At 46.2% G+C, this 13,393-nt stretch overlaps 1 protein-coding gene across 11 annotated transcripts in view; it reads left to right on the forward strand.

Annotated features, from left to right (window-relative positions):
* The first annotated feature begins 2,072 nt into the window (after positions 1-2,072).
* Positions 2,073-13,393, forward strand: part of LOC101949626 (meiosis-specific coiled-coil domain-containing protein MEIOC-like) — a 64,445-nt gene continuing 53,124 nt past the window's right edge. Inside the window, exon 1 of one of the 11 annotated variants that reach the window (XM_065582643.1) lies at positions 2,073-2,212. Coding sequence is in view for 2 of the 11 variants with exons in the window: in XM_005286298.3 (XP_005286355.2) it covers positions 2,153-2,212 (60 nt within the window). In the remaining 9 variants the exon portion in view is untranslated. The other 10 variants (XM_005286298.3, XM_008170711.4, XM_008170710.4 and 7 more) reach the window with 10 other exon arrangements.

Genomic DNA, 13,393 nt, shown 5'->3' on the forward strand with positions numbered 1-13,393 from the left:
GGTTGCAGATGAAATTGCATGAACAACCATCTCAAATAGTTAATTAAGAAAAAATAGAAAGCCTACAAGGAATGGAAGAAGGGATGGATCAGCAAGGAAAGCTACCATTTAAAGGTCAGAAAGTGTGTGTGTGTGTAGAGGGGGGATGAGAACTCTCAAAAGCCAAGCAGAGTTGGACCTTGTACAGGAAATTAAATAGTAAAAGGGTCTTTAGCCATATTAAGAAAACTAGGAAAGAAGAAGTGGGACCGCTAAACACTGAGGATGGTGTGGAGATTTAAAATAATCTAGGTATAGTCCAACACCTAAGTGAATATTTTGCCTCCGTTTTTAACAGGGTAATGAAGAACTTGGGGGCAGTGGCAGGGTGGCTAATGAAAGAAGGAGGTGGAAGCCAAACTCAAATATTTTAGTGAGACCAAATTGCAGGACCCTGATAATCTCCCTCCAAGAATATTAAAGGAACTGGCACATGAAATTGCAAGCCCAATAGCAAGGATTTTTAATGAATCTCTAAACTCAGGGGTTCTACTCTATGACTTGAGAATTGCAAATACAGTACCCATATTTAAGAAAGGGAAAAAAGTGAACTACTGGCCAGTTAGTTTGACCTCAACTGTATTGCACCTTCAATCTTTGCACTGAGTGACCCGGAATGTAAGGGTAAGTCTGGCGGGTGGGATGTGGGTGGAACATGCCTCCAAGGGTTTGACTGCTTTTGATTTAGAAACACAAAAAGCCAAGTAATTTTTCTACAGTAAGCAGGTGAGTGCAGCATCACCCCAGCCTGCAGGTCCAGGCCGCTGCCCTGAACCTGGCCCCACTGCAGCCAGTTAGTGCAGACACTGACAGTGGCTTTCACATGCACACACTTGGCTGCTGAGAATGAGCCTCCAACTTCTCATTTCATACCAGGAGTTGGGCACAGAGCTGGCTGAGGAAACAAGGGCATTGCCCAGGTCCTGCTCTTGGCTCCCAAAGTAACTCCTGGTGTGGGCATATTGCTCCTACCCTTCCCAACCCAGAAATGGTTTGCTCCAACTCCCCCACACTCTCTTCTAATCCTGAAATGGTTTGCCCCAACCCCCTCCCAATCTCTTTTTTAACCCTGAAATGCATCATCCCCCGCCCTGCCTCACCCCCTCCTTCTGACCGAAATGGTTTACCCTCACTTCCCTCCCACTCTTCCTGAAATGCTTTGCCCCCCGCCCCCATGCTCCCTCCCAGACCCCTCACACTGCCCCTTCTAACCCTGACATGGTTTGCCCCAACCCCCTCTTTTCCTTCCCAGCCCTGAAATGGTTTGCCCTCAATCCCCCTCTGTTCTCCCTTCTAACTCTGAAATGGTTCGTCCCAGGCCCCTCACACTGCGCCCCTTTTAACTCTGAAATGGCTTGCCCCAAATTACCCTTTTAACCCTGGAATCGTTTGCCCACTCTCCCCTCTAACCCTGAAATGGTTTGCTCCCAATCTCCCCCCTTCCCGTTCTCCTTTCTAACTCTGAAATGGTTCGTCCCAGGCCCCTCACACTGCGCCCCTTTTAACCCTGAAATGGCTTGCCCCAAGTTACCCGTTTAACCCTGGAATCGTTTGCCTACTCTCCCGTCTAACCCTGAAATGGTTTGCCCTAACGTTCTTCCTTCCCACCCCTGACGTGATTTGCACGTAACCCCCCCCCTCCCCCAGTGCCCACACGCTCTCTTCTGATGTGGCTCCCCCGTTTTCTAAGCGTGAAATGGTTCGTCGATGGTCCCTCACACGGCCTTAAGTTCTAACCCTGTTTGTCTCAGGCCCCGCCCCCTACAATAATTTCTCCCAGCGACCTATCCCACTCTCACGCCCCCCTCCCCATTGGTTGTCAAGGCGGTTTCCCTTCCCCTCCCGCGCGCCCTTCATCCCGCTCTGCTCGCAGATTGGGCGACCGGAGGGTGGGAAAGCGCGCGCGCTGAGAGAGGGGAGAGAAAGCGCGCGCGCGCGGACGGGAGGAGGGGGACCGTTGGCTGCTCCGCCCACGCGCCTGGCTCCCGCCTCGCCTCGCGCCCGGGGCGGGGGGCAGCCGCTCACCTGTCAGTGGGGGAAGTGGGCTCGGCGGGCGCCACCACCTCGCGCCCGGGCGAAGGGGTGGAGACTGGGGTGGTGGTGGTGGTGGAAGATGGTGGCTACTAGCGCCGAGCCGCTGGCTCCCCTCTGCGCGAGGGCCTCGTGGCCGGAGGTGAGGCCAAGCCCCACTCGCCCCCTCCCCCGGGTAGGGATCGGACCGGAGCCTCTCGCCGAGGCTGTGCCCGGTGGGCGGAGCTAGGAGGTCGCTTCGTCCGTCCCCCCATTTGGTTGGGGGCGGGGGGAGTGTGCCCTGCTTGTCTAGGGGGGCAATTCTGCCTGGGGGGGTGCTCCCCTCCCCCTCCGTACTAGTCCTCCTTCCCCCTCGAGGGCAGGGGGGCGGATGCGCCTTGCTGCTCTGTTGGGGGTGCCCCCCTCGCCTCAAATATTGGGGCAGGTGTGACAGGCCCCCCACATCTCTGGCAGTGGGGGGCTGGGCTGCTCCCTTCCCTGTGCCTGTTGGGCAGTGACCCCCCCCACACACACACACACACTCCCTGCCCTGCTCCTAGGGGGTCCTCTCAGGGCTCTCTAAGTGCCCCCCACTCTGGTACCTACCTGCTGATGGGGCAGGCTGCAGCCGCACGGGCCTGACCCCTCCAACAGCACTGGCGGCGGCAACGGGTAACCCACTTTTCTGCCTGCTGCTTGGGGTCTTGCCAGTCATCCACCCTCCCTGCTACCGCTGCCCTCGTGCCCCCTAGATCGTGTTCAAACCTTCCCGCCACAGTGCTTAAAGGGTTTCTTGGGAGTGGTGTTTGCAGACCTGGAAAGCAATTAAAAATCAAGCCGGGTCACTTTAATCACTTCCCGAAGCTGTTGCTCCCAGAGTATGACACTCTCCCCTCCCAGGCTTTTTTCAGACCACTTTAAGCACTGTACAAGGGTGACTGTTGATGTATCTTCCCTTCTTATTGAAAGTGTAATTGGGGGAAGTTATCTATTGCCACAAGTTTTAAAGTGTCCTTCAGATCATGTTTATCTTATAGACTTCTGCTGGCCTAGCTCCGTTCATCTGGGATAGGGTATGGTCCCTGACTAAGAGCATGGCTACACTTGCAGATGCAGAGCGCTTTGAGTTAAACCAGCCTTCGTAGAGCGCAGTAGGGAAAGCGCTGCAATCTGTCCACACTGACAGCTGCAAGCGCACTGGCGTGGCCACATTGGCAGCTCTTGCAACGGCCACAGAGAGCAGTGCATTGTGGTAGCTATCCCAGCATGCAAGTGGCTGCAACATGCTTTTCAAATGAGGGGGGTGAGGTGGAGTGTGACAGGGAGTGTGTTGTGTGTATATGGGGGAAGAGAGAGTGTGTTTTGGGGGCTGAGAGCATATCAGCATGCCGTCTTGTAAGTTCAGACAGCAACAGACATACACCCGCCTCTCTCTCTCTCACACACAGCATTCCACAGTAAGGGTGCTTTGCCTTGGAGCAGATAAGCAGCTGGCTGTCAGAAATGGAGCTTTCAAAGAGGATATGTGCCTTCCTGCAGTGATTCCAAAACAATGACAAGAGTGGCCACTTGACTTAAGGGGATTATGGGACATTTCTGGAGGCTGATCAGAGCGCAGTAATGCAACACCTCGTTCACACTGATGCCCCGGGCGTTTCAGCCAATGCGCACCAAGTGTTAATCTTCTCGCCGAGGTGGAATACCAGGAGCGCTCTAGCCCTGGAGTCAGAGTGCTCTACGTTCCTTGCCAGTGTGGACGGGTAGTGAGCTAGGGGGCCGGGGCTGCTTTAATGTGCTCTAACTTGCAAGTGTAGCCAAGCCCTAACATAGCTGTGCTGGCAGATGCAATTATACTGGCCCAAAAGTGCAGTTTTATTGCTATAGCTTGTTTTCCTCAGGGAAGCAAAGGGTGGAATAAGCTGTGCCAGTAAAAGTGAAGTGTTGCCTGTATAAGTTAAGAGCACTTTGCTGGTATAGTATATCACTATTTCTATACAGGTGAAGTGCTCCTACTGTAGAAATTGACTTAGTGGTGGTTGGACAGCCTAGACTCTGAATTATTTCTAAAATCACTAGGGTGTGGATAAATATTAAAATCTATTTCATGAAGAACTGATGTTAACAATTCAAGGATGTTATGCAGTTTTGAGGACAAGAGGATACCTTAGTGCTTTTTATTGATATTGCAAAACAGTATAAATGACAGTTGTGACTTGTTCTTATATGGTAAATTATATATATTTATATGTGAAAATGAAGAAACATCTTCCTTTCCCCATCTCTATAATACATATTCCTGCCAGAAATTTGTTAAGAGATTATAGGGAGAAGTGAAAGAATGTGAGAGGTGGTGGGCTACAGAAAATAGTGACATTTCTGAACAGAGGGATGTCAGAGGACAGTTGTGAAGTAAACAAGTACAAAAGCTTGAACTACAGTATAAGGAGGCAGGAGTCATTTGTGCTGAAATTTCAGATGTTAAGAGAATGCGGAGGGGAATAAAATAGCTTTTACTGAACCTGAAATAAAAATTAAATGCATTTTATCCTTCACATTCAGTTTTGAAATATTGCAATAGAAAAAGGAAGGCTGTTCTCATTCTGTTATCTCTAATGATGAAAAAAGCAAGGAAAATCTAAGGATCGCTGGTAATACTTAAAGCCTGTCTACACATAGCTTTTGTACCGATTCAGTTGAATCCACAATAGGGAGCTGTACTGATTGAGTACAATATGATCACTCTTCTACTGGTATAACTGCATGTATAGTAGGTGGTTGAGTATCAGAGGGGTAGCCGTGTTAGTCTGTATCCACAAAAACAACGAGGAGTCCGGTGGCACCTTAAAGACAGATTTATTTGGGCATAAGCTTTCCTGGGTAAAAACCCATTTCAGATGCATGGAGAAGAAATGCATCTGAAGAAGTGGGTTTTTACCCACGAAAGCTTATGCCCAAATAAATCTGTCTTTAAGGTGCCACCAGACTCCTCATTATTTAGGTGGTTTAATCGATTTAACTGAATACGTTTTTTCCCCTGATTTAAATTGGTACAAAAGCTGCTAGACAAGCATTTTCAGATATTTGTAGATATTTCAATATTTCGGTCAACCGTTACTGTTCAGCTAAAGCATTTGTAAGTCTTGAGCCAACTAACTTGCTAGAAAGGATTATGAGTGGAGGCTTGCATTCTATAAAACCTACTATATATAGAATGTGGGAGTGTGGTTTGTTCTCTGCTGTTCAAGATATCTTTAGCATCAGGCATGCATTTTTTTTTCTTCCCTATGGTCTTAGTGGAGTAGAACTAGCTGGCATATCTTGACTGATTTTTTTCACAGCTATGTTTACTTACTTGTGCAGAGCTACAGGGGACTTTGCATACTGTTTTGGGATGGGGAGTGTCTGTGTGTTATTAATAAATCTAGTATCCACTCTTAAAAAAACAGACTCTGGAATACACTCCCCACCCGTTCATAATAATTTAAAGTTTATCACATTTTTAGTGTCAACTACAGTGTCTCAAACTTCATTTTGATGGCTCTGTCAGCTTCAAGTTTTGATTTTGTTTTTACATAAGTTGTAAGCCTTCAGAACAGGGACTGTGTATTTTCTTATATTTCTGTGAAGTGCTATTCTCAAACCTATGATGCAGTGGAAATTATGACATTTGAATGAATAGATTTTTTAGTAGATTAATGTTTTGGTCTTTTGTCACCCCCTTCCCTGCCAGGGGTCAAACAGGTATGAAATTCTGCTGTCAAACTTTATTTGTAGCCATCAGCAGTCATGTTTGCACCAGTTATGTTAATGCTTGTTTTTTTAGTATCTATATAAGTGCTATATAGACTGGCTTCAAGCATTTGCAGAACTGTGCCTTGAATTAATAAAATGTGTTTTAATACATCCAAATGTAAATGTATACATCTAGGAATAAAAAAATGTAGGCCCTAATTAGAGAACGGGGGACGGAGACTCTGAAAAAGAGTTTGGGGTCATGATGGATAATCATAGAATATCAGGGTTGGAAGGGACCTCAGGAGGTCATCTAGTCCAACCTCCAGACAGATTTTTGTCCCAGATCCCTAAATGGCCCCCTCAAGGATTGAACTCACAACTCTGGGTTTAGCAGGCCAATGCTCAAACCACTGAGTGGAATGTGAGTGCCTACTGTAATACCATGGTCAAAAGGGCTAATGTGATCCTTGGATGTGTAAATGGGAATCATGACAAGGAGTAGTGAGGTTATATTACCTCAATATTTGGCGCTTGTCTGCCTGCCACGTGCAGGTGTCAACTCAAAAAAGATGTTGATAAATTGGAGAGGGTTCAGAGAAGAGCCACCAAAATAATTAAAAGATTGGAAAAAATGCTGTATAATGATAGACTCCAGGAACTCAGTCTGTTTAGTTGAACAAAGAGAAGATTAAGGAGTGACTTAAATCACAGTCTATAAGTGCCTACATGGGGAACAGAAATTTGATCATGGACAATCTAGTAGACAAAAGTATAACAAGAGCCAAAGGCTGGAAGTTGAACCTGGACAAATTTAGACTGGAATTAGGGCTCCTAAGAGCTACAGTAATACACAGTAAATAATGAATAGGGTGCAGTTTTTTTCATAGTAAGGCTAATAAGCCACTGGAACAACTTACCAAGAGCTGTGGTGGATTCTCCATCAGTAGCAATATTTAAATCACAATTGGATGTTTTTTTCCTAAAATGTAAGCTCTAGTTCAAACAGGAATTAATTCAGGGAAGTCATAAGGCCTGTATTATACAGGCAGTAAGACTAGTAATCACAATGGTTCTTTTTGGCCTGACAATCTATGAATTCTTGGTCAGACCATGGGTTCAGGGCACAAAGCTGGAAACACTCAAGTGTGATCTACACTAGTGCTTATATTGGTGCAGATGCACTATTGCTGAAAAATGGCATCACACTTGTTAGTGTAGATGCTGCCAAAGTTTGTTATTAAGAACAGAAATTATCTATTGCCTCCTGGACTGCAAACCGTACATAGAAAATAACATGCTAATTCAGCATCAAGTTGCCATATGTAGTGGAGTGTTTGGTATGGTGTGCAATTGTGAAAAGTCAACCAACCCCTTCAGCTTCTAACTTAAGAACTGCCATACTGGGTCAGACCATGGTCCATCGTGCCCAGTATCCTGTCTTCGACATTGGCCCATACTCCTGTCTTCCACTCTTGGCTTCTGGTAGTCAGAGGTATAGGGTCACCCTGAGCATGGGGTTGCGTCCTTGACCATCTTGGCTAATTGAGGGATGGATCACTTGATAATTATCTGTTCTGTTCATTTCCTCTGAAGCACCTGGCATTGGCCACTGTTGGAAGACAAGATACTGGACTAGACAGACCTTTGATTTGACCCAGTATGGCCGTTCTTAGGTCCATCAATGGCTATTATAAGAACAGATCTTTCATGAACTTATCCAGTTCTTTTTTTGAATCTTGTTGTACTTTTGGCTATCACATCATCCCTTGGCAATGAGTTCCACAGGTTGGTTGTGTGAAAAAGTACTTCCTCTTATTTGTATTAAACCTGCTGCCTATTCATTTAATTGGTTGACCCCGGGTTATGTTTTGTGGGTAAATAACACTTCTCTATCCACTTTTTCCGTTCATGATTTTATAGATCTCTATCATATTCCCCCCCTTAGTTATCCCTTTTCTAAGCTGAACACCCCAATCTTTTTAGTCACTCCTCATATGGAAGCTGTTCCATATACCCTTGATCATGTTTTTGCCCTTCTGTTAACCTTTTCCAGTTCCACAATATCCTTTTTGAGATGGGGCAACTAGAACTGGACAGTATTCAGGGTATAGGCACACCGTGGATTTATACATTGGCATTAAGATGTTTTCTGTCCCATCCCTAGTAGTTCCTAACATTGTTGCCTTTTTGACCACTGCTGTGCATTGGGCATATGTTTTCAGAGAACTATCCATACAACTCCAACACCCTCCCGCCCCCCTCCCCCCTTAAGGGGTAACAGCTTATTTAGTACCCATCATTATATATATGTATAATTGGGATTATTTTTTCTGATGTGCATTTCTTTGCACTTATCAACACTGAATTTCATCTGCCATGTTGTTGCCACTCAGTCACCCAGTTTTGTGAGATGCTGCTAATTCTTGACAGTCTGCTTTGGATTTAACTATCTTGATAATTTTTTATTGTCTGGAAACATTGCCACTTCACTGTTCACCCCCTTTTCCAGATCATTAATGAATATGTTGAACAGTACAGGTCCCACAGATCCTTGTGGGACCCCATTGTTCACCTCTCTGCATTGTGAAAATGGACCATTTATTCCTACCCTTTGTTTCCAGTCTTTCAACCAGTTACTGATCCATGAGATGGCCTTCCCACTTATCCAGTGGCTACTTAGTTTCCTTAAGAGCCTTTGGTGAGGGACCTTGTCAAAGGCTTTCTGAAAATCCAAGTACATTATGTTGGGTGAGGGATAGTTCAGTGGTTTGAACATTGGCCTGCTAAACCCAGCGTTGTGAGTTCAATTCTTCAGGGGGTCATTTAGGGATCTGTGACAAAAATCTGTCTGGGGGTTGGTCCTGCTTTAGCAGGGGATTGGACTAGATGACCTTCTGAGGTCCCTTCCAACCCTGGTATTCTATGACTGGATCACCCGTATCCCCATGCTTGTTGACTCCCTCAAAGAATTCTAGTAGATTGGTGAAGCATAACTTCCCTTTACAAAAGCTGTGTTGACTTTTCCCCAATAAATCATGTTTATTTAGGTGTCTGAAAATTCTGCACTTTACTATAGTTTCTACCAGTTTGCTCAGTACTGAAGTTAGGCTCACTGGACTGTAATTGTCAGGATCTCCTCTCAAGTTATTTTTAAAAATTGGTATTATATTAGCTAACCTCCCAGTCATCTGGTACAGAGACTGATTTTAGTGATAGATTACATACAATAGTTAGTAGTTCTGCAATTTCATATTTGAGTTCCTCCAGAATTCTTGGGTGAATGCCATCTGGTGTTGGTGACTTATTACTGTTAACAGGTTTCAGTGGTAGCCGTGTTAGTCTGTATAGCAAAAAAAATGAGGAGTCCTTGTGGCACCATAGGAAACATAATATTCAAAAACCAATAGGAGAACACTTCAGTCTCTCTGGTCACTCAATAACAGACCTCAAAGTGGCAATTCTTCAACAAAAAAACTTCAAAAACAGACTCCAACGTGAAGCTGCAGAACTGGAATTAATTTGCAAACTAGATATCATCAGATTAGGCCTGAATAAAGACTGGGAGTGGTTGGGTCATGTATTTATACCTGCTCCTGTATCTTTAACTTCATACATCTGATGAAGTGGGTTCTAGCCCATGAAAGCTTATGCCAAAATAAATTTGTTCATCTCTAAGGTGCCACAAGGACTCCTCGTTTTTTTTGCTATTACTGTTAAGTTTATCAATTTGTTGGAAAACCTCTTCTATAGAGGCAACAATTTGGGATAGTATTTGGAATAGCTGATTTGTCACCCAAAACCTAGCTCTGATGAAGGTATCTCCCTCACATCCTCTTCAGTGATGACCAATGCAAATAATTAATTTAGTTTCTCTACGATGGTCTTGTCTTCTCAAGTACTCCTTTAACACCTTTGTCATCCAGTGGCCCCGTTGCTTGTTTGTCAGGCTTCGTGCTTCTGTACTTGAAAAAAAAAATTACTGTTAGTTTTTTACGTCTTTAGCAAGTTGCTTCTCCAATGTTTTCATGGCCTGCCTTATTATACTTTTACGTTTTAGTTGCCAGAATGAGTGATCCTCCTTCCTATTTTCCTCATTAGGATTTGACTTCCAAATTTTAAAGGATGCCTTTTTGCTTCTAATGGCCTACATTATTCTGCTGTTTAGCCCTGGTGGCATTCTTTTGGTCCTCATACTGTCTTTTTTTTTATTTGGGGTATACATTTAATCTGGGACCCCTATTATGGTTTTTTAAAGTATTCGCCATGCTGCTTGCAGGCATTTTACTCTTCTGACCACTCTTTTTAATTTCAATCTAACTAGCATCCTCATTCTTTTGTAGTTCCTCTTTCTAAAGTTAAATGTTACTGTGATACGGGGTGTCTTTTAGTGTTTTCTGCCTTACAAGGCTGCTACCTTTAATTACATTATGGTTGCTATTAATGCGTGGTTCAGCTATAGTTAACCTCTTGGACCAGATCCTGTGCTCAACTGAGGCCTAAATCAAGAATTGCCTCTCTCCTTGTGGGTTCAATGACCAGGAGCTCCAAGAAGCAGTCACTCATAGTGTCTGGAAGTTTTATTGCTGCATCACGCCTGAGGTGACATTTACCTCGTCGGTATGAGAACAGTTGAAATCAGGGCCGGCTCTGGCTTTTTTGCCGCCCTAGGCGAAAAAGCCACCTGCCGCCCCCCCCCGCATGGCAGGGGAGGGCGCCGAGCCCGGCCGCGGGCCCGCAATCCCCGACCAGGCCGAAACACCGGGGGGAGGGCTGCGAGCCCACCGCGGCTCCACTCTCCCCGGCGGCCAGAGCGCCGGGAGCAGGGGGCGAGCCCGGCCAGGGCTCTCTGCAGCAGCCATAGCGCCGGGGGGAGAGCGGAGAGCCCGGCCGGTGCTCTCCGCGGCGGCCAGAGCGCCGGGAGCAGGGTGGAGAGCCCGGCCGGGGCTCTCCACGGTGGCCAGAGCGCCGGGAGCAAGGCGGAGAGCCCGGCCAGGGCTCTCCGCTCTCCCCGGCAGCCAGAGCGCCGGGAGGAGGGCGGAGAGCCCGCGGTGGCCAGAGCGCTGGGGGGAGGGCGGCGAGCCCGCTGCGGCTCTCCGCTCTCCCTGACCGACCGGAGCGCCGGGGGGAGGGTGGCGAGCCCGTTCTGGCTCCGCTCTCCCCGGCGCCCGGAGCACCGCGGGGAGAGCGGCGAGCCCAGTCACGGCCCCGCTCTCGGGCCGGAGTGCCCCACCGCGCCGCCCCCCTCCAGGCGCCGCCCCAACCACATGCTTGGTGGGCTGGTGCCTGGAGCCGGCCCTGGTTGAAATCACCCATTGTGTTCTCTAGTTTTTATAGCCTCTCTAACCTCCCTTAGCATTTCAGTCACTGTCACCATCCTGGTCAGGTGGTCAGTAGTATATTCCTACTGCTATGCTCTTATTATTCAAGCATGGAATTTCTATCCATAGAGATTCTATGGTACAGTTTGAATCATTTAACATTTTTACATTATTTGACTCTATACTTTTTTAACATAGTGCCACTGTCCCACCCAGTCATTCCTATATATTTTGTCCTCTGGTATTACCGTATCCCACTGATTTTTCTCATTCCACTAAGTTTCTGCACTGCCTATTATATCAATGTCCTCATTTAATGCCAGGCACCTGTTCAAGTCTTACTCAATAGTGGGCTGGCTAGGGTGACACAAACCATGACTCTCCGTGTCAGAAACAGAGCGACGTGGGTGAGGCAATATCTTTTACTGGACTAACTTCTTTGTGGAGGAAATAGTCTTTTTTCTTCTTTGTCTGTCACACTCACCATAACAAACATAACACTTTGGTCAGTGAATTGCTTCTTCATGGAGAATTACTCCCCCCAACCCAGTAATATATGGGACTTTTATGATCAGAACTCTTGTACTCCATTAAAGTTAAAATAATGAAATCCTAATTAAATCCCTCAGCTAGTAAGACTTTCCCGATGACTGATGTGTTCTGACTAGGGTGACAGATGTCCTGATTTTATAGGGACAGTCCTGATATTTGGGGCTTTGCTTTATATAGGCACCTATCACCCCCCCACCCCCGTCCCAATTTTTCACACTTGCTATCTGGTCAACCTAGTTCTGAGGACAATTTAAATCACTGTTGAAAGCATGTGATCATCATAAAATTGCTTCATCCCAAGTGGGGAATGGAGGAAGAATTAAGTTTTGCAGCACTTCTCTCTTTTCCACCGGCCCGTATCGGTTTAGATTTTAGTTTTTTTCCCCCAGGCAGCTCGGATAATCCTCTATAGTAAGGAGGCTGTTTCTAGGGCTCTCACATTTGCAGTACATTACCTTGAGCCCTGTACTTTGTAGCTATTACACAATAGGGAGAAGACTACAATTCCCATAGTACTTCCACATACTGGTACTACAGTGACATCACACATGACAGGGTTGAGAATGGTTGTATAGCAAGAGGAACGAAAATGTAAGCTCGGTGTTTCTTTTACTCCTGTAGCAGGGCCTTGGGCAAGCTGAAATCCTTGTTCAGAAGAGGGGATTGCTGTTGCTGCAGGAGATGCATTTAAACGGGGGAAAGTGTTTGAAGGGGCTGTGGGGGGTGTGTGACATCAAAGGGCAGGCAGTTCACAGTGTTTCTCTCAGTAGGTGCAGATTAGCAGCGACTCTGTCTAGGGCAAGCCGTGAGGAGTGAGTGCTTAGTGCTAATGTTGCTAGTTTATCTTCTGAATTCATACTAGGGGCCTTTTCGCTGCGCACAGACCAAGCCCCTGCCTGCCTCGCTGCCCTGTTTGTGTATTGGGCTGCTTCAGTGGGTGGAGAAGAGACGCTGGCCATAGCCTGGCAACAGTTTCTGTATGCAAGGAGTACTGTGGTGTGTAGTGTGCGTGTGTCCCATGGCAGCGGTGTTTAGGGGAGGTGGACGAGGTTCAGCAGCCCAGGTTCAGCAAGGTACAAGACTACGCCACTAGACTTCATGGCACAGGGATCAGCTGATGCTGTAGTGCGTATGGTTGGTATGTTTTAAAACCTCTGCTGCTTTTGCTTCTCCCGTGGCTTGTGTCGGTGGGAGGAACGCACTCAGGGAACGGCTGGTGGTAACGTTTGTGCAGGTTTATTTTGGTGGAAGTTGATTCTCACACCTGAAATTCAGTGATATGTGCATTGTCTAGATCAGGGGGATGTTTGGAGACTGTATGAATACGGCTGTTGTAGTGAGTGGAAAATATAGTTTAACAAAGCAATTTTTGCTTGCAGAATAATATTTTCTAAAGCAGCTAGATTGGTGGCATGCTTAGAAGAAGCTGTGATTACCTAGTTGCCTGGCTGTGACCAACCTTTACAAATCACCACTGAAATTGCTATTATAAACACTTATCACAAAAGCCAAGACTCCAAACTGCAGTTGTATGTTATTGGTCATTCAAAGGAGCCTTCTATTAGGGAAAAAGACAAATTTATTAGTAGGGAGGACAGCTAGGGATCACCATCTATCACCCCTTCACTCTAATCAAACTAACTCTGAACAGTTTAGTAACTTTCCAGCTAGATAATTTTTCCTCTCATTTCTGTATTTTATGGCTTGTATTGTTAAATATCATAACACAATGTTTACCT

Source organism: Chrysemys picta, chromosome 2 (genome assembly GCF_011386835.1).
Source record: "Chrysemys picta bellii isolate R12L10 chromosome 2, ASM1138683v2, whole genome shotgun sequence".
Lineage (NCBI taxonomy): Eukaryota > Metazoa > Chordata > Testudines > Emydidae > Chrysemys > Chrysemys picta.